The sequence below is a fragment of the Lipophrys pholis genome, assembly GCF_963383615.2.
Source record: "Lipophrys pholis genome assembly, chromosome: 16".
NCBI lineage: Eukaryota > Metazoa > Chordata > Actinopteri > Blenniiformes > Blenniidae > Lipophrys > Lipophrys pholis.
In genome coordinates, this window is record NC_137634.1 from 21,953,676 (window position 1) to 21,970,053 (window position 16,378).

Genomic DNA, 16,378 nt, shown 5'->3' on the forward strand with positions numbered 1-16,378 from the left:
GTTGAATTTTGCTGTTTGAGGTGTATATGTCACATTTAAATGAAAGAATGGTTAAAGTCCTCAACTGATCTGACAATAGATGCAGACTGGTTTTTTTTTTAGACCTAATAAATGCAGACATCAAGAGTCACAATGACATCCCAGTGTGTCATTGTTACAAGAAACTAGTAAATACATATTTATTTCTGTCGTTTGAAATCTGCTGTTTCTCCCTCCTTTTCCTTCCAGTCAGAAGAAGTTAAAGTCGAAGGAGGAGCGCAAGGCCAAGAGGAAGATGCACAAACAGTCATGTAAGGAGACGCAATCCTTCAACGATGAGATCCTGCAGAAGAACGAAGACTCGGCATCTCAGACTCAGCAGAAAGGTACTGCCTGAAACGGCTATTAAAGATGCCAATCAAAACCCAAATATTTGAACAAACTATTCCAATCTGGGTTCTGTATTGCTCTGATGTACGATTCATGCTGCAGAAGCTTCAAGTGATCTTCTTACAACTCTGCTTTATTAACATTAACTGCTTCGTCTGTTTTCAGCCTGGCTGCATTACAGAGATCGAGTCCTTCTGCAGATCAGCCAAAAGCTGGATCTTCTTCGGGACGAGAAGAACCTGCACGTCTTGGATCTGATCAGCAGCCTGAAGCCCTGGCTGGAGCTGGACTCGTCCCGGGGGAACCAGGTCGCGGCGAGGATCCTGAACTGGCAGGAGGAGAAGCTGGACACGGTGGGACAGGCCGTGGAGCTGCTGCTGGAGAGGAAGAACCGGGTCTGGGCTCGAGCCTTCGTTCACCATCTCAGTAGCTGCTCCAATGTGAATCCCAAGCTGAGCAGCTGGGCGTGTCAGCTCAACGACGCAGGTCAGTGTTTCCACTTAAAAGATCTGTGAATTCTTTGCTCGTTGCTTTTTGAGACATTCCGTCTTGCTCTCTGCAGGCCTGCAAGCGGCCCAGTCCTTCATCGGACGCCACGCCGAACACCTGGAGCAGCTGGATCTGGCTCTTCTGCTTAACTTCAGCCCTCTGCAGGAGAGGATTATAGAAAAGCTTGGCGCCAGGCCAGAGCTCTTTTCAAGCATTGGCTTGACTGTGACTGAATACCTAAAACAGGCACCGTCCCATGACATGAGGCTGTTTATCTGGACTCTGGAGGAGCACAGAGAGGATTATGTCTCCTGTCACACTTTACTGGATGAATATTTTGATATGATGGGTACGTATTTCCAGATCAGCCGACTCTTGTATGCGGAGGCCTTCGATTTGACTTCATCCTTTCCCTCTGGTTCTTGTTTTCCAGATGGACATTGTTCGGTCTTAAAAAAGTCAGATGAAAATGTAAGTTTTGGTTTTCAAAGCAGTATTTTGAACATGACGTGAGGGAATTGACACACAAAGGAATAGTTTGACATTTTGGAGCTCTGATATGATTAGTGATGCACATTGTTGTCATGTATCCCGGTAGATTTAATATCTGAATTTCCATCTTGTGGTTCTATTCACTGAGTTACCCGAATATTTATTAGAATCTGTTTTAAGGACTAACTCAGTACTGATATACTCCTTGAAATTATTTCACCCACTACCTGGTTTTAAGAAGAAGAAAAACAAGTTAAAACATTTATTTCATTGGTAGCTCATCTACTTTAGCCAGTTACACGATGCTTTCACTCTTCTGGGTGTTTACAATCCTCACTCGTCAGCCAAAGTTTTAATAGTTTAAAAGAATAGGGGAGCGCTGGTGCAGGTGACCTCCCACTATTTATGACTTGATCAATCAGTTTTGTCCATCTTGAGATGCACATTCAAGGATGTTTATTGTCGTACCCTAACACCTTCTACATGTCCTCGTACAAAATACTGTTCCAGAGGGGCGGTCGATGCCAAAAACATAAATGGTAAAGAATCAAATGAAAGTAAAATAGAATAGACAAGTAATCTGTACATCTCAATTCTAAAAAGGAACATTCCATAAATATATCCCAGTTTGTCTTCCCAATGAGAATCAGAATGAAAACTTTTCACCCATCTTCTAGAGTAGTATCAATAATTTATTTTTCACACGTAAGCTAAAAAAGGGTAAACTACTTGAGTCATTAATCTGCTCTCAATCAGCTGTTGGTATTAAAATATATCACTTTAAGTCTTATAAGTTACGTAGTTCTAATGATAATCACAAGAATGACTGATCACTGATGCAATATTTTCTTATTTGACCCTTCAGCACCGAGTTGTGTCAAGAAAGAAAATACATTTCAGGATCACATCCTAAAAACTCGAGTATCTAGTTTCTTTGATTGGAGAGCAGATACGTGTAGTAGAAGTTATCGTTGGCTATATTCAGAATTAAGACTTTAAAATGCTTGCTGTTGCGCTGCTCACTACTGTGAACTGGTTTATTTATTGATGAGAAGGAAAGGACATGAATCATTTTGGCCAATAAATATTGTGATATTTGATGTTTAAAACATTTTTTCAAATTTATGTCAAATGAGCCGTACCTTTTGGCAACATATTTCACAGCATTTTGTGCATTTTTGAACATCGTAAAGTTAATTAAAGCAGTTGTGTGACGTTGGGGTGTGTAATGCTTGAAACGGCTCCACAAAGAGTCGACAAAAGTCATCAATTTTTCTTTTCTTCACAGCCCCAGGTTAATTCTCAGATTTTGGTTTTATGGTTGCATCGCCAAACGCTATGCAGTGATGTAATGGCTCACACTCTGGCCTCACAGTGATGATATTCCTGGTTCGAGTTTGCATGTTGAGTGAGTGGGTTTCTCCCACAGCCCAAAAACTTGTTTAGTGGATCTAAATGCCCTCGTGTGTGACGGAGTGAACCATCACTCAGTCAGCTGTGATCAGCTCCAGCGATCCTCAGTTGGATAAAGCCATATAGAAGACGGGTGGATGGTATCATTAACGTGTTTTTATAACAGAATGTCAAACCTGCAGTATTATATAAACCATTTATTTTCTGAGTAGAGCTGAAGTGGTGTGTTGAAGTCGCAGAGCTGTAAACAAATGTCAACTCCTAAAAGAATGTTGTATTATTCCAGTACAATTATCTTGCACAAGCAGGCTGCTTTCAGCTCAAGTTGAAAAGTTTAAAATGCATTTCACATGGATTTCCTTTCAGAATTCTCCTATGAAGACTAAAAATCGAGGCCGGAAAAAGAAATCGCAACGGGTGAGACATTGAGTCTTTCGTTGTTGCTTTAGGAGGAAACGGTGTTCTGTGTCATCTCTCTGAAACGTTCACTTCTCTCTTCGTTCAGGCCGGTTATTCGATGAGAAGTGTAACGCCGCGAGACGAGTGGAGCCCAGACTTTATTGAAGAAGACTCTTTGTAAGTTGCCTCTTCCTCACACCGACTCTGAACCTCACGGTCTTCTGGAGGCGTTGACGTGGAGCTCGTTGTCCGCAGATCGTTCCTTCACCCCGTCGACCCGTTCACTGTACCCACTCACCTACGAGACCAGGTGGCCCATTTTGAGGAACAGTACCACAGCACCAGACACGGAAGTCACTTAAAAAAGATTTTGGACAACAACCCCGACTCGACAAAAGAGAGTTTGTATGAGTAAGTGCAAACACACTCCAACATGGACGAACTGTAATTAATTTAGATCGAATCATAGACATCTTTCATATTTGTCTTGATTTTAAAACTGAAATAAACTGAAAGACTTATTTATTTTTGAAGGTTATTTATATGTAATACTGATTTAATATAGAACTATCACTCCACCCCTGAAACTATTCTCCAACATGTTTAAAACAAACCAGAGCTATGTAGACATGCTGGTCTTGTGTTATATACTGTAAGTGAACCCAAAAATGTTTCACCAAGTCTTTAGATTTATTTCTCGGCCGTTAAGGTTGTAAATCAAACAGTTAGCCTGCGAGCTAACAAGCTAAATTCTGTCCATTTTGGGTCCGATGCAGGTCAGCGCGATGAGGTCACCGCCTTTGACCTTTAAGTTCCTCTACCAGAATCCACACGGAAAAAATTTAAAGATTTAGGACTCAGTTTTAGTTGTCGATTTACATCTCTAATACGTCGTCGGTACCTTTCTGAAGGAAATTCGTCACTACAGTCACAAAAACGCGTATTTCCAGCATTTAAGTTTGGTGAAACATACCCGGTTTGATGACATCTTGGCGGCCACAGAAACTTCCGAACGTTCCAGAGGCAGGAACCTGTTTGTTCACTGGATCTCGATTCACACCGGACCAATGACCTCTGATCCGTTTCACGGTCAAACGTTGATATTTTCGCTGGAGTGGCCACCATATTTGATATCCCAGAGACCCATGCAGCGGGTTTCTGAAGATGGCGTCAGAAAAACATTAATGCAGTTTGATGGCTACATTGTCAAGTTCATTTGTAAACATTGACTTTGGTTTGATTGATTTGGAGAACTGTGGGTTGGAAATGAGTGGTGATGGTCTTGTTTTCATGTATTGGTTTATTCTCTGTGCAGAAGTCAGACTTTTTATGGGAAGTAGAGTAACTTCAAGTACTTCTCGTAAGCATTTGTACTCATCAGCCGAGTCTCTTTTTGGACTCTTCAGCATTCACTTGCCGGAAATTATACACATTTACTTCCAGCATAACTGCACTCTGTTCCACATACATTGTACCGTAACTCCATGTTCTTCCGATTTCTCCGTGAACGCAGCTACTTTGCTCAGATCCTGGACGAGCACGGCCCCCTGCTGGCCGAGGACCCCCTGCTTGTGGGCGAGCTGCAGTATTTTCCTACTGTGGCCCAGCACAAAATCCAGGAGTCAGGCGGGTTTGAGGCCTTCCTCCTCGACTCTCTTCGCTTCATAAAGATCGGGCGGTGCGTCGGCCTGGCTACGCATGCCGTCGCGCTGCAGCAGGGTGTACAAGGAACCCGATTGGACGACCTGGACGAGATCACAGATCCTGACGATGACACTTCCTTCACTGGTTTTCAGACAGATATGGACGCTGATTTCATCAGCGGTTTGGATAATTACAACTCTGCCGACCTCGGTCACGTTCTCCCAAATCCATATGCAAGTGAATTCCAGGTAGCGGGACCTAACGCCTTATATCCCTGGAGTAATGGCGACGATGAGCAAGCCGCTTACTTTTTACCCAACGGGTACAAGGAGGCGGATCTTTATACCTGCGAGACTGCAGGTGAAGTTCTTGGCAGCGATCCAACAGCTGACAGACAATATTTGAAGGTGGATGCAGCCGTGCAGGTCAGCATCAACATTTCAGCACATCCTGATAAAGACGTAGTGGGTTAAAAAAACAAAACAATCCTTATTTCAGTTTGAAATCCTATTTGTTGTCATTGTAGATGTGTCAGGAGGCAATGAGGAGCGTCGCAGTCAACACAGAAGTTTATGAACCTTTTGAAAAATACCAGGTGAGTTACATTGGTCATTCTCTGCTTCATTATGTTTACACGGTAAACTACAGATACAGATCCTTCATATATCCAACAAAATTTTACTTTGTGACTAAGACCCAAACACTCCAGGTGTTGTTTTTTTTAAATAAACTTTTCTCTTTTCCGTACAAAAATATAAACTAGAACAAAACTTGGATATAAACACCAGAAAATAACAAATCATATCAACAAAACTGCCATTGTTTGTTTCAGTGTCTTCACAGAATAAGTAAATATGTGATATAAATATGCTTATATGTCAATCTCGATTTTTTTTTTTTTTTTTTTTTTTTTTTTTTTTTTTTTTTTTTTTTTTTTATATATAATGTATGATATATTAACAAGAAATAAACAAATGTGTTTTGAGTGGATTTTTTCCAAGTGCACATTGTCACCATGCAATTTTAGTCTGTTATAGTGTGTCTGCGTTTTGCGCCTGCAAAAAGCCTCTAACGGATTGACCTGCTTTTCTAGGGCGACATCATCAAAAAAGAGAGGAGCAACATGAAGCAGGAGCGGGACATCCAGAAAATGACAGACAGCGCAGATGATGTCAAGGTCGCTAAACGGGAAGAAGTCGTCTCACTTGAAGGAGACGTTCAGAAAATTAATGCCAATGTAAAAGTAGGTGTTTCGTGTGTGTGTGTGTGTGTGTGTCTCTGTTTACGCAACACTTTTATTTATTATTTTCCCTCCCTTCAAGGTGACCAATAAGGAGCTGTCGCTGTTCCAGCAGAAGCTGGAGGAGGAGGTGAAGAAAGACCAGAAGGAGAAGAAAGCCAACCAGGAGACGCTGAAGGCCCTGAAGCAGGAGATCGACGAGCTGCTGGAGGAGCAGGGGAGGTAGGATCTCTGGCCAGCAGGTTTTAGTCGCCTCCTTGTTCCAATAAGCTCTGCAGAATCTCATGCTGCACTAGGAGGTGTTTCAACGCAGGGATACGTCTAAAACAAGCTGTGCAGTGACTTGATGTTAATCACTCTGCTCTCATCTTCATCGTTCTTCACTTGCAGTCTAACGAGGAGCATCCGTGAGAAGAAAGCCAGCTATGACACCAAGCTGAGGAACTTCATAGACTTGAGGTAGGAGATAAACGAGAGGCTAGACATCAACCAGAAACACTTCGGGCTTCGTTCTCACTTCTGTCTCACTGTCGCTGCAGCAATCAGTCAGCAACCGAGAGGATGAGCCTGGAGGATGAGATCAAGCGCTGTAAAGCCTTGTTAACCTCCGTGACTCAGAGGTCTCACTCAACCCAGGTACCGCCAGCGTCTCATCCAAATCACCCACACTTAACCAACGGATTGCTTCTTTTGTTAAAGACACTTTTTAAGGTTGAATCATTATGATCTACTTTCTTTTGTCCTTCAATCATCTAAAGTGTAAAGTCGGCTTTGTATTTTATCTCAAAAAGTTGTTGCCTCTTCCTTTTAACCTTTGACCTCCTTCTGCCTCTCTAGCTGCTGGTGGCAGAAATCAGTCGTGATCAGGGTTTGTACGACCTCCGCAGGGAGCTGACAGACTCCAAGGCTTTACTCGCCAAACTGGACGAAGCAATGCTCAGGTAAGAGGAGCAAAGTTTGAAGAGGCGAAGCAAAAGTAAACAAATAAATGGATAAAAAAACAGGCGATGTCAGTTCAAAAGTGACTTATTGCTGCAATAATAAAAGAGCACATTTGAAGGCTGTTAAGTTTCAGAACGAACGGGAGGTTTTCTTCAGGTGTTGATCAAATGAACGAGACCCTTTTGAAAGAATCGTACTGAACTGAAGAAGACCTTTTTATTTTTTTCAAGTGAAGCAAAAAAACTGTGGTCTTACATTCACAGATTGCCAAACAAGGAGCTGGAAAGAATCAGAAACGGCTGCAGAAACACCGTCGAAGAGCTGAAGAAGAAGATCTCCAACACTGAGGTAGAAACATTTTTGCTTTACCCTCTGCTACGTTTCAGTTGGTGATGATAAGTCATTAGTTATTTAGCACATGACTATATGATGATTTCTCTTCTCACAAAGTTAAATTGGCCGCTTTGTCCCTTTTTTCTGTTCACAGCAAGAGTACCGGGAGCAGATTGATCAAGTGAAGAATGGATCCAGAATGAACGAGTTGCCTCCAGTTAACACTGCTGCACCGGTACGACCTGCACGACACCTCACTGGAGTCTCCATTGTCATTTATTGAAAACCAACCTGAGTGTCAGACGACGACTCCTTGATGAGGCTCGCATTTGACAAGACAAAAGACAAATTGCACCGACTGCCATTCTTCTGGGAGCAGTTAAGGGTTTGAAATCCAACCGGCCGGCCCCTCTGAGCCACCGGTGTACTGAAAATGGAAAAATACATTATGAATGACAGAAAGCATTGAGGTATTCATGTTTTGGAACATTTCAATGCTTTTTCAAACTTTCCCAGAGTTAAAACAAGTATTTGGTCTTAAGTTTTATTAACATCAGCTGCATTGTCTTTATTGGGCAAGACGACAGATGTCATGAAAGTGGCCAATCACCGAGGCAGCCGTCGAGTCATCACTTGGTCAGAAACACAGAAAGTTTGTTGTCCTTGAACAAGACATTGAACTCCGCCTAGTAGATGTGAATGATCATGCAAAGGAGGAATTTTTAATATTGATTTCCTGCTGCAGAGCACATGTTGTATTTGTCGTTACGGTGGCTCAGTATCTTTATACACATCAGGTACTCCGCTGCACCATCAACTTTTAACAGGCTGAGACAAGCTTAGACCAGCGTCTATCAGACAAACTGACGTGAGTTTTTCATTTTGTCGAAGCTCTTGGCAGCAGCTCAGGCCTCTCGCAGCACTCCTCCTCCTCTTCCTCATGTCGAGCACGCTGCAGCCAAAGCAGCTCAGAAGCCTCCAGCCAGGATGTTGGGTTCTTCTTCCCACGTCACCGTGTTCGACAGGGCCATGGAGAGCCTGGCCAGCATGTTCCCCAACTCCCAGAGGTAACGCCACGTCCCTCTGGACCCGAGAGAATAGAATCAGTAAAGTACCGTGGCTCTAACTCGCTGCATGTGTTTTGTGTGTTCAGGCCTCACTTGATCAAGTTTCTCCAGGAGTTCCGTTCCTCCTCTGGCGGGAGTCTGTGCAGCATGGCGCTGCAGGATGTGGTTGGTGGAACGACTCAGCTGATCTTAGACCATCAGGTAGGACGAGGCTTTCACAGAGACCGTTGGAATCAACATCATGTTTGTGTGTGTTCGATAAATAGCCTGTGTTGAGAATCCACGGGAGAGTCTTCAGTCTGGTCTTTGCTACAGATGTTGTGTGTTTTTCCTCTCAGGAGAAGCTCAGCGCTGCCAGAGCGAACGCCGCCGCTCAGAGGCCGCCGGCCGTCACTCCTCCTCCTCCGGTCTGGCAGCCGGTCGCACACCCCATCACCAAGAAGAACGCGGTGAGTCCAACATCTGACGGCACGGTGGAAGTTGAACTGGAGGGGGAATTGCGCCGTGTTTTGTTTTCACTCCGGATATCACATTGAGATTATTTTGGGATTGTTGGCCAACCAAAGTATCTCAGTGGTTCACATAGAACTGACCTCCTGAAGAGTTTCCTTGTGTCACAGGTTTCTTATCATCCAGCTGTTTCAGCACTGAAGGCAAACATAAAACAAGCTCATTTAATTAAAGATAAGAAGAGGCTCGTCTCCAATCACAGCTGTGTGTTTTCATATTTGACAGATGACATTGTGTTACTTTAATAATCCAAGAACTATGTACATTTTGAAAAAACAAATCGACTTATTGTGGCTAACCAGGCATCACACATGTAAAGTGACGCATATATAACCCGTTCACAAACTATAAAATTACTTTTTTCTTTATTACTGCGTACTCATTTTAAAGTACTGAAACACGAGGTGAAGTGTATTTTTTATATATATATATATATATTTCCCTTGGAAATGTGTTTAAAAGGTGGAGGTCATTTTCTTTTCAGGGTTTTAATATTCATCTTCTGGTGTTTCTGCTCCGGAGCTTTAGAAACGAGAGGAACAGGCTGGTTGGCTCATCTTCAAACCTTTTCATAGTTTAACTATCGCAGACAATTTAGAGGTTGTTTTTTTTTTTTTTGTTTAGTTTTTTTATTTCTGATGTTTGAACAATTTTCTTCAGTCGTGACACAACCTGAGATCAGTGCTACTACCATGAAAGATAGCAAACTAACGTTGGCCTTAAAGCCGTGCAGTCAGGGGGAGTTTGGACATTTCACTGTATTCTGCACCAGACGGTATCATAAAGATTGACCACGTTGAAGTTGTGGTCGTTTTTCGGTTGTTATTGTTTGGCTTTGTGAAAATATAGACATTTTCATCACGTATACTCTGCACCACAACAAAGTTTTAATTTGAAAGGTTATTGTGGCACTATGTTACCAGTTCCGCCCACTCCAGATTAAGTTGGGCTGAACGTGGCTCCTGAACTAAAACGTGTTTGAACCCTTGGATCTGTTGCAGCTGAACATGGAGGATCCGTGCATCATCTGCCACGAGGACATGAGTCCTGACAACACCTGTGTGCTGGAGTGCAGACACAGTTTCCACGATGAGGTGAGCAGAAGCCACACCAAAGTACACAACAAAATCACTTCGAGATCCGACAGCCAAACACTCAAATTCATACTTTGAATACACACACAAGTGTTTTGACGTGACGTTTGGCGTGTGTGCGTGTGTGTGTGTAGTGCATCAGGTCCTGGTTGAAGGAGCAGAGCACTTGTCCCACCTGCAGGACTCACGCCCTGCTGAACGACGACTTCCCCGCGCTGTCTCACCGCAGGCGCCTTTAAATCCATTTCCTATTTTACCTTTTTACTCATGTTTGCATTGTTTAGAAATCTTTTATTTCCTTTTGTTTTCATATCATGAAGGTTTGAATTTTGCTGGTTTTGCATTTGGAAGAAGAAAAAAATTGAACTGCTTTTATTTTGTTTGTGTAATTTGGCTTGTATTTACTTCCTTTATCTGCCATGTAGTCTGGGTTTAGTTTTTTGGGGGTAAAGCAGAACAGAAGTTGTCCTCAAACTTCGAACTATTTCTTCTGCTTGTTTTGACTCTTTACAGCCTCGTGTGGCGTGAAGTTGCATTGCAGCTCTAATCGTTTATCTATCGAAGCAGCACCTCCCAAAATTGCATTTGAGAATCATTTTGTTGTGTTCGGCTTGTTATTGGGGCAATAATAATTGACGTAAAAGAAAAACATGCTCCTTCGAAGTTTATTCAACTACAGAAGCATCAAGAGGCATCTTGTGTTCTCACACAGGTTCAGAAAGGAAGCAAATATTATTGACTATAGCGTGTTTTTGCTGCTAATAAATGTACGCCATTAAAATGTCCATTTTTACACTCTGTAGAGTTCATTGGCAGTAATTAAAGTATTCTGTCTGGACAGACTGTCTTGTTTATCATTTATTATAAGAGCTTCAGATGGTTTTCCTCTTTAGTAGGTTTTTTTTTTTTTTTTTTTTTTAAATATTTGATTTGTTCAGTTAAGTATGGAAGAGTTTTAGGGCCACTGAAGAAAAAAAAAATTCGGAGGCTACAAAAACAACTTTCGTGGCCCCAGTGGGGAAAAAAAAGTCCGTCCATCCACATGCCAGCGTGTGTGACTGCTTCCTCAAAATGCTTATCAGGCGGTTTAATGAAGTGATGAAAAGATGCTTCAGGACAGAATGTAGCTCATAAACACGAGCAGTTATCAGGACTAGAAGAGACGGAGCAGCCTGCTGCGTTGTTCCGTCATGGAAGTTCGTCGAGTCCGAAGGACAAAGGCTCGGATCCCGGGCTGCTTATTTAAATGTTTAATGATTAATCAAGGAAATCCTGTGTAAAATCACATGTTCATAAGCAGTAAGCAACACTATATAGTCAGAATAAAGTGATTTAATGTGAATTCACATCTACGGGCAAATGATGAGGGACGACTTTGATTTTCGACTTTTTCTGGGGCCACAAAGGTTTTTTGGTTTTTTTCTTTAGTTTCCGAAAAAAAAAAATTTTCTTCAGTGGCCCTAAAACTCTTCCGTAGTTAAGGACCAACGTTTGTTCCTGAGCTTTATAATCCCACCTGCAGTGTACATAAATGGAAATGTGCCATTTGTGGTTACAACTTAAACTTTTATGTCGGTTGGAGTTCCGTAACTTCCAAATGAGACCGAGACCATCAGTTGTCCTTGTCTTTGAATCATGACCATTTATATCGGGGCTGAATTTCATCAAATATGTAATCCTCCCAACACGAGGACGAAATTGTAATAGAATATTGAAATGTGCTGAATATCTGAAACATTAATATACAAAATAACATTGAAATCAGACTGTTAAAATAAACCACGGGACACTTCTAAAAGGTGAACATTTTACTTGCAAAACACATTATTTACACTGAGGAAGAGTGAACTTGATCTCCGAGCTGGTGGGAGGAGCAGCCGGCGAGTTAAACTCGACACAGCTTCAGGGGGAAGTTTTCTGTGATCAGGTGGTCGTCTTGAAGCACGACGACGATGTTTACTTCAAACTCTGAAAGACAAAGACGGATTGAAGCTGTAAAATGAGAAAACGCCAACATTGAGTTCAGGAGCCCGAAAACTAAGTTGCTCAATGTGGACTGACCGACTTTGAAGTTGGTGGTCTCCAGTGTGGGGCAGGTGAACAGCCGAGGGAAAACCATGTAGACGGGGATGGCGAGGCCGTGGCAGACGTCGCCTTCGGCGATCTGGATGTTCTGGATCTCGGTGGCGTCTCTGGCGTAACCCTCGGCGCAGCCTGAACGCGGCGGACGACAAGTTAGAAGAGCCGCCGGTGCCACACGAGGGCGGACCTGCGGTGGTCGGAGAGCTCGGACTCACCGCACGTCTCCACTCGCACCAGCTGCAGCTCGATGCTCTTGACGGGGACGTCGGCGCTCTCCACCACCACCTCCCCCGTCAGCGGCTGGCTGATCACGCAGTTGGTGGCGTCCAAATGTCCCCTGATCAGAAACTTGGGCAGCGACGCTTTCTGAGGGCAGACGGCAGTTCACCCCGTCACTTCCACTTCACATCATGAACTCAATCTGACGTGACGCTAAAGATGGAGATCGTTTGTTCTGACCTCGCGGACGTTTTGCAGGGTGTCCGGAGTGATGGAGAAGTTGACCGGCGTGGGGACGACTTTAGTTTTCTGTGGCTGAAAAAGAAACCAAACGGCTCCAAGTTAAAGGAAACATGATTAATTATAGCAGCTTCTGATGCGCAGCAGCTCGTAGGATCATCACAGGAGTTGGAATGTTTTAGTTTTTCCTGTTGGTGCCTCGGTTCCTATGTGGGACCAATTCAGATATTTTTCTACGTGCGGCTGCTTCGTCATTGACATGTGACTGACATCACAGATAAACAGCTCTGCAAAGCTGTGCTCTTCTCCCCCCCCCCCCCCAATTCTCCTTCTTTCCCTTGTCATGTTGTCTAGATTGAAAATGAATCTACACGGGGTGACCAGTGTTGCCAGATAAGAGCAGATATCCCCCAATTGGGGAGCTAAACTCTTACCTTTAAAATTTATTTCATGCATTTGTGTATTAATGGTGTTTTTTATTACACTTACAGTTTTAACATTTTTTGCACAGGCTTGCGATTTGGGCTGTTTTTTTATAGAGGTGTGTGTGTTTTACATTGGGCTGAAAGCGTTGTGTCACAACTGGCAACCCTGGTGCTGACCAGCGTGTCGTCCATATTTACTTCAGTCAATAGCGTCTTCTGCGCTCTAGAGCCCGAAACTGTTGGGTTTGACCATGTTCACACTGCGGTCTGATAGCGGTCGCATTTAAAAAGTAATGTGAATGATCACGCCAAAAAAAAATAAAATTTTTTGGAGTTAAGCATCAAATCCCTGCAGTGTGAACGGAGCCTAAATGTCCCCATGAGTGTGTGTTTGTTTTTTTTAGAGGTGGATGATTTTACCCACATTAAAATCCAGTCGCTCTGACATTTCTGTGGCGCTTCCGCCCAAAAGTGTTCCAATATAAAGTAAAATGATAATTCCCCCTTTCAGCCACTGGATGGCAGTGTTGTAACTTCCCCCTCAGCCTGAGCAGAGTTCAGTCAGACAGGAAGTGAACGTCCTCTATGAGCACGCCTGCTTGACAAGATGGCTGATGAATGGATTTCTGAAGTGTTGCGGTTTGACGCGTCTGTTCTCTCTCACCTGACTGTGCAGGATGAACTCACAGTTCCTGCTCAGGTCTTTGGCCAGCAGGGAGCGCTTCATGTCACAGCGGAGAGTGTACTGGCAGGAAAACAAGTACACAACATTTGTTAATAACTGCACACACAAAATCAAGAAGCTGTGTCGTGCTGCCACATTCAGAAAGAGTTTAAACAAATGGACGAGCAACCGAACACAATTCAAACACCTAAATCTCCTTAGTATCTGTCGTCTTCGGTCGTTTAAAGAGTTTGCAGGCTGATTATACGAGCTCTTCGGTACCGTCCCGACTGACCTGAATGTTGACGAAGACGCCGTGGTACGTCTCGTACAGCACTTTGTTGCCTTTGGTCTGCAGAGGAAACTCAAACGGGATCTCGGTTTTGCCTCCGGGGATCTTTCCGGGTTTGGCCACTTCGATGTTGCTGCCGATCAGCTGGATGGGCTGCAACACGTCACAGTCGCATGAGAGGAACCCCTTCCTCCTGCAGCACCTTCCCCAACTGCAGTCCTTCTGAACTGGCTCTTAACGGGTTCTGATGATGAGACGCTCACCTTGACGGAGTTGTAGAAAGCTTCGAAGACGCCGACGCTCTTGGAGCTGAGCTGCAGGTTGACCAGCCCCTCCATGTTGAGAGAGATGCCGTGATGCTGCAGCGCCTCCTTACACGCCAGCACGATGACGCCAGCCACCGTTTCCTGTACACACACACATTTTTTATTTAAATCGGCCAGCCCTATTCGAGGTACTAAATTGTTTTTTTATTGAAAACAAAAACAATTTGCAGCTCTGTGAGGCGCATTTATTTGTGTAGCAGCACTGAGACACGAGGCAACTCGCAAAGGAATATAATACATCCAAACAATTAAGAATCTAAAGCGATTAAGATTACAAAAAACATCAAAACAAAGTGATTAAGAAAGGCATAAAGAGAATAAATAAGATAAAGGTAATGAAATAAGTAAAATCTATTTAATGGAAAAGCTGAGTGGATAATTTGTCATTTTTTGTGTCTTTATCAGTTTGGTTGTTTGGTGGTTTATAAAAAGGTAGAACAATTATGATTGAATTTTTTTAACTTAAACCCACTTTGTTTAGGAAAATAATTTAGATTTGGGCTATTTAATCTGTTCCTTCAAATACATTTCTTTTGGTGGGTCATTTGCTTGTGGGAGAAGAAACTAATTATGGAGGGCAGGAGGCAAAGCTGGACGGATGTCCTCGTTTGTAGAGGAGTCAGAAGGAGCGTTTATAGAAACTTAAATTGTACAGAATATTTCTTTTTGGAAACATTCGTTTGTTAAAATGATTCCTGGATTATAAACAAGAGAACAAACTGTGTGACTAGTTTGACTCATTGTGATCAAATCCAAGACAGAGACTAAGTGCCATTTATCGAATCTGCTCAAATGAAACTACAATAGTGTTTTAAGGCCTGATTTTAAAGAAGAGTACTTATTCAAATAGAGTTTAATGCACAAGATGTATGCAATACAACTGATTTTCTTTTAGTGAGAATGGCGCAGCTTTTTTCCCCCCCAATTAGTTCATGCTCTAAGTCGTATCTTTACCCATCTAAGTTAAAATATTACAATCTGAATCAGCATTACAAATTAAAAGACAAAACACACAAACACAAGAGCTTCATTTTATCACACGTAACAAAGTGCTCATTAATCAAACAGTTATACTGAGTAAATCCTGCAAAGTGGTCCTAGTTTTTCATACCCTCCCCTTAGATAAAGCGCAGATATTATATATTGATCTCAAACTGTTTGATTTAACGATCTTCTCTGATTGTTGTCACTGGTCTTCAGCTGAGGGCACCGGATCACTCGGGTGACACATTTCACCGTTACACCTTTCCGATCAGCTGCGGGTCATGTGAGGCCGCCGCCTCCGGAATAAAACACTTCTAATCACACACAGGTTCACCGGCATTCATAAATAAATATTACAATTAATAATAAGTGTGATTATCAATATCCGAGCAGGTTTCAGAGTCCACTAGCTAACACCGACAACAAGCCAACTTACCCCTTCATGATAGACTTTGTTGGCTCTTTTCAGTCTTATATCCAAAGTGACGCTCATTTCTGATGATCACACATTAAATACTCCGTTTTATTGATACGATTTTGCTTGTTTTTAAAACAAAACAGTCAAACTGGAGTCAGTTGTTTTTTTTTGCTTCAGTTAGCTTCTTTTAGCTTCCGTGCAGTTTGAAAGCGACCACTTCCTGGCAAGTCCTTCACAGTAAAAGGCAACTTCCTTTTCCGGTCCTTCAAAATAAAAGCTGGAACAGTGTAAAAGGAATCCATTATCATTGGAGAAAAATAAACTCTAATCTCATGATATTTCTTGGCAAAATAGTTTTTTTTTTAGTTTTTTTGGGGGGGGAAGAAAAGACTATCGTATTGTTTATAATGATGGATTAAATTGTACATTTATGTGATTATTTCCCTTTAATTTCTGTTTAAATGTAGAATACAAAATAACTATTAACTGTGCAAGATACTCAACACCATTCAGCATGTTGTTTTCACCACATAGTAGGAATTTTATGAGAATGGGAACTCACTACTGGCAGTTGAGCTTCATAATAGATTTGTAACCACGAGATAAATAATCACAGTTATGAAATGAAGTGTAAATGCCATTATATTCAATTCCCAATTTAGAGATATGCCAAATAAACTGAAGATTAAACTGTTTGAGCGATGTGAACAGCAGGTATATCAATTTGACAAAACTC

The 16,378-nt window shown here is 42.4% G+C and overlaps 2 protein-coding genes across 6 annotated transcripts in view; one reads left to right on the plus strand and one right to left on the minus strand.

Annotated features, from left to right (window-relative positions):
* Positions 1 to 11,786, plus strand: part of ttc3 (tetratricopeptide repeat domain 3) — a 25,285-nt gene extending 13,499 nt beyond the window's left edge. For all 4 annotated transcript variants that reach the window (XM_080483032.1, XM_080483030.1, XM_080483033.1 and 1 more), the window contains 21 exons: positions 229 to 365; positions 535 to 855; positions 932 to 1,207; positions 1,292 to 1,329; positions 3,130 to 3,180; positions 3,269 to 3,339; positions 3,418 to 3,573; positions 4,676 to 5,231; positions 5,333 to 5,401; positions 5,900 to 6,049; positions 6,129 to 6,268; positions 6,437 to 6,505; positions 6,586 to 6,682; positions 6,884 to 6,987; positions 7,252 to 7,336; positions 7,476 to 7,556; positions 8,213 to 8,388; positions 8,475 to 8,589; positions 8,727 to 8,837; positions 9,900 to 9,992; positions 10,127 to 11,786. In XM_080483032.1, coding sequence (XP_080339158.1) covers positions 229 to 365; positions 535 to 855; positions 932 to 1,207; positions 1,292 to 1,329; positions 3,130 to 3,180; positions 3,269 to 3,339; positions 3,418 to 3,573; positions 4,676 to 5,231; positions 5,333 to 5,401; positions 5,900 to 6,049; positions 6,129 to 6,268; positions 6,437 to 6,505; positions 6,586 to 6,682; positions 6,884 to 6,987; positions 7,252 to 7,336; positions 7,476 to 7,556; positions 8,213 to 8,388; positions 8,475 to 8,589; positions 8,727 to 8,837; positions 9,900 to 9,992; positions 10,127 to 10,231 — 3,001 coding nt within the window. In that variant the 3' untranslated portion in view covers positions 10,232 to 11,786. The remainder of the gene's footprint in view (positions 1 to 228; positions 366 to 534; positions 856 to 931; positions 1,208 to 1,291; positions 1,330 to 3,129; positions 3,181 to 3,268; positions 3,340 to 3,417; positions 3,574 to 4,675; positions 5,232 to 5,332; positions 5,402 to 5,899; positions 6,050 to 6,128; positions 6,269 to 6,436; positions 6,506 to 6,585; positions 6,683 to 6,883; positions 6,988 to 7,251; positions 7,337 to 7,475; positions 7,557 to 8,212; positions 8,389 to 8,474; positions 8,590 to 8,726; positions 8,838 to 9,899; positions 9,993 to 10,126) is intronic.
* vps26c (VPS26 endosomal protein sorting factor C) lies at positions 11,229 to 15,888 on the minus strand. 2 transcript variants are annotated; one of them, XM_080483043.1, is made up of 8 exons: positions 15,661 to 15,888; positions 14,178 to 14,321; positions 13,918 to 14,067; positions 13,623 to 13,703; positions 12,534 to 12,608; positions 12,290 to 12,440; positions 12,054 to 12,206; positions 11,229 to 11,960 (listed from the first exon to the last, which is right to left on the minus strand). In XM_080483043.1, exons 1-8 carry the CDS (start codon positions 15,715 to 15,717, stop codon positions 11,878 to 11,880), a joined length of 894 nt encoding a protein of 297 aa, XP_080339169.1. In that variant the 5' UTR covers positions 15,718 to 15,888; the 3' UTR covers positions 11,229 to 11,877. The 2 variants fall into 2 exon arrangements, with proteins under 2 accessions (XP_080339169.1, XP_080339170.1); XM_080483044.1 differs by having other exon boundaries at positions 11,899 to 11,960; positions 12,058 to 12,206.
* Between the last annotated feature and the right edge of the window lie 490 nt (positions 15,889 to 16,378).

What these genes read in the sequence shown, in the direction of transcription:
- vps26c (XM_080483043.1), bottom strand. Translation starts at nt 15,717, where the DNA reads ATGAGCGTCACTTTGGATATAAGACTGAAAAGAGCCAACAAAGTCTAT. An exon ending in CTTTCTACAACTCCGTCAAG is followed by an intron (nt 14,068 to 14,177) that starts GTGAGCGTCTCA and finishes GACGTGTTGCAG; the next exon opens with CCCATCCAGCTGATCGGCAG. An exon ending in AGTTCATCCTGCACAGTCAG is followed by an intron (nt 12,609 to 13,622) that starts GTGAGAGAGAAC and finishes TTTCTTTTTCAG; the next exon opens with CCACAGAAAACTAAAGTCGT.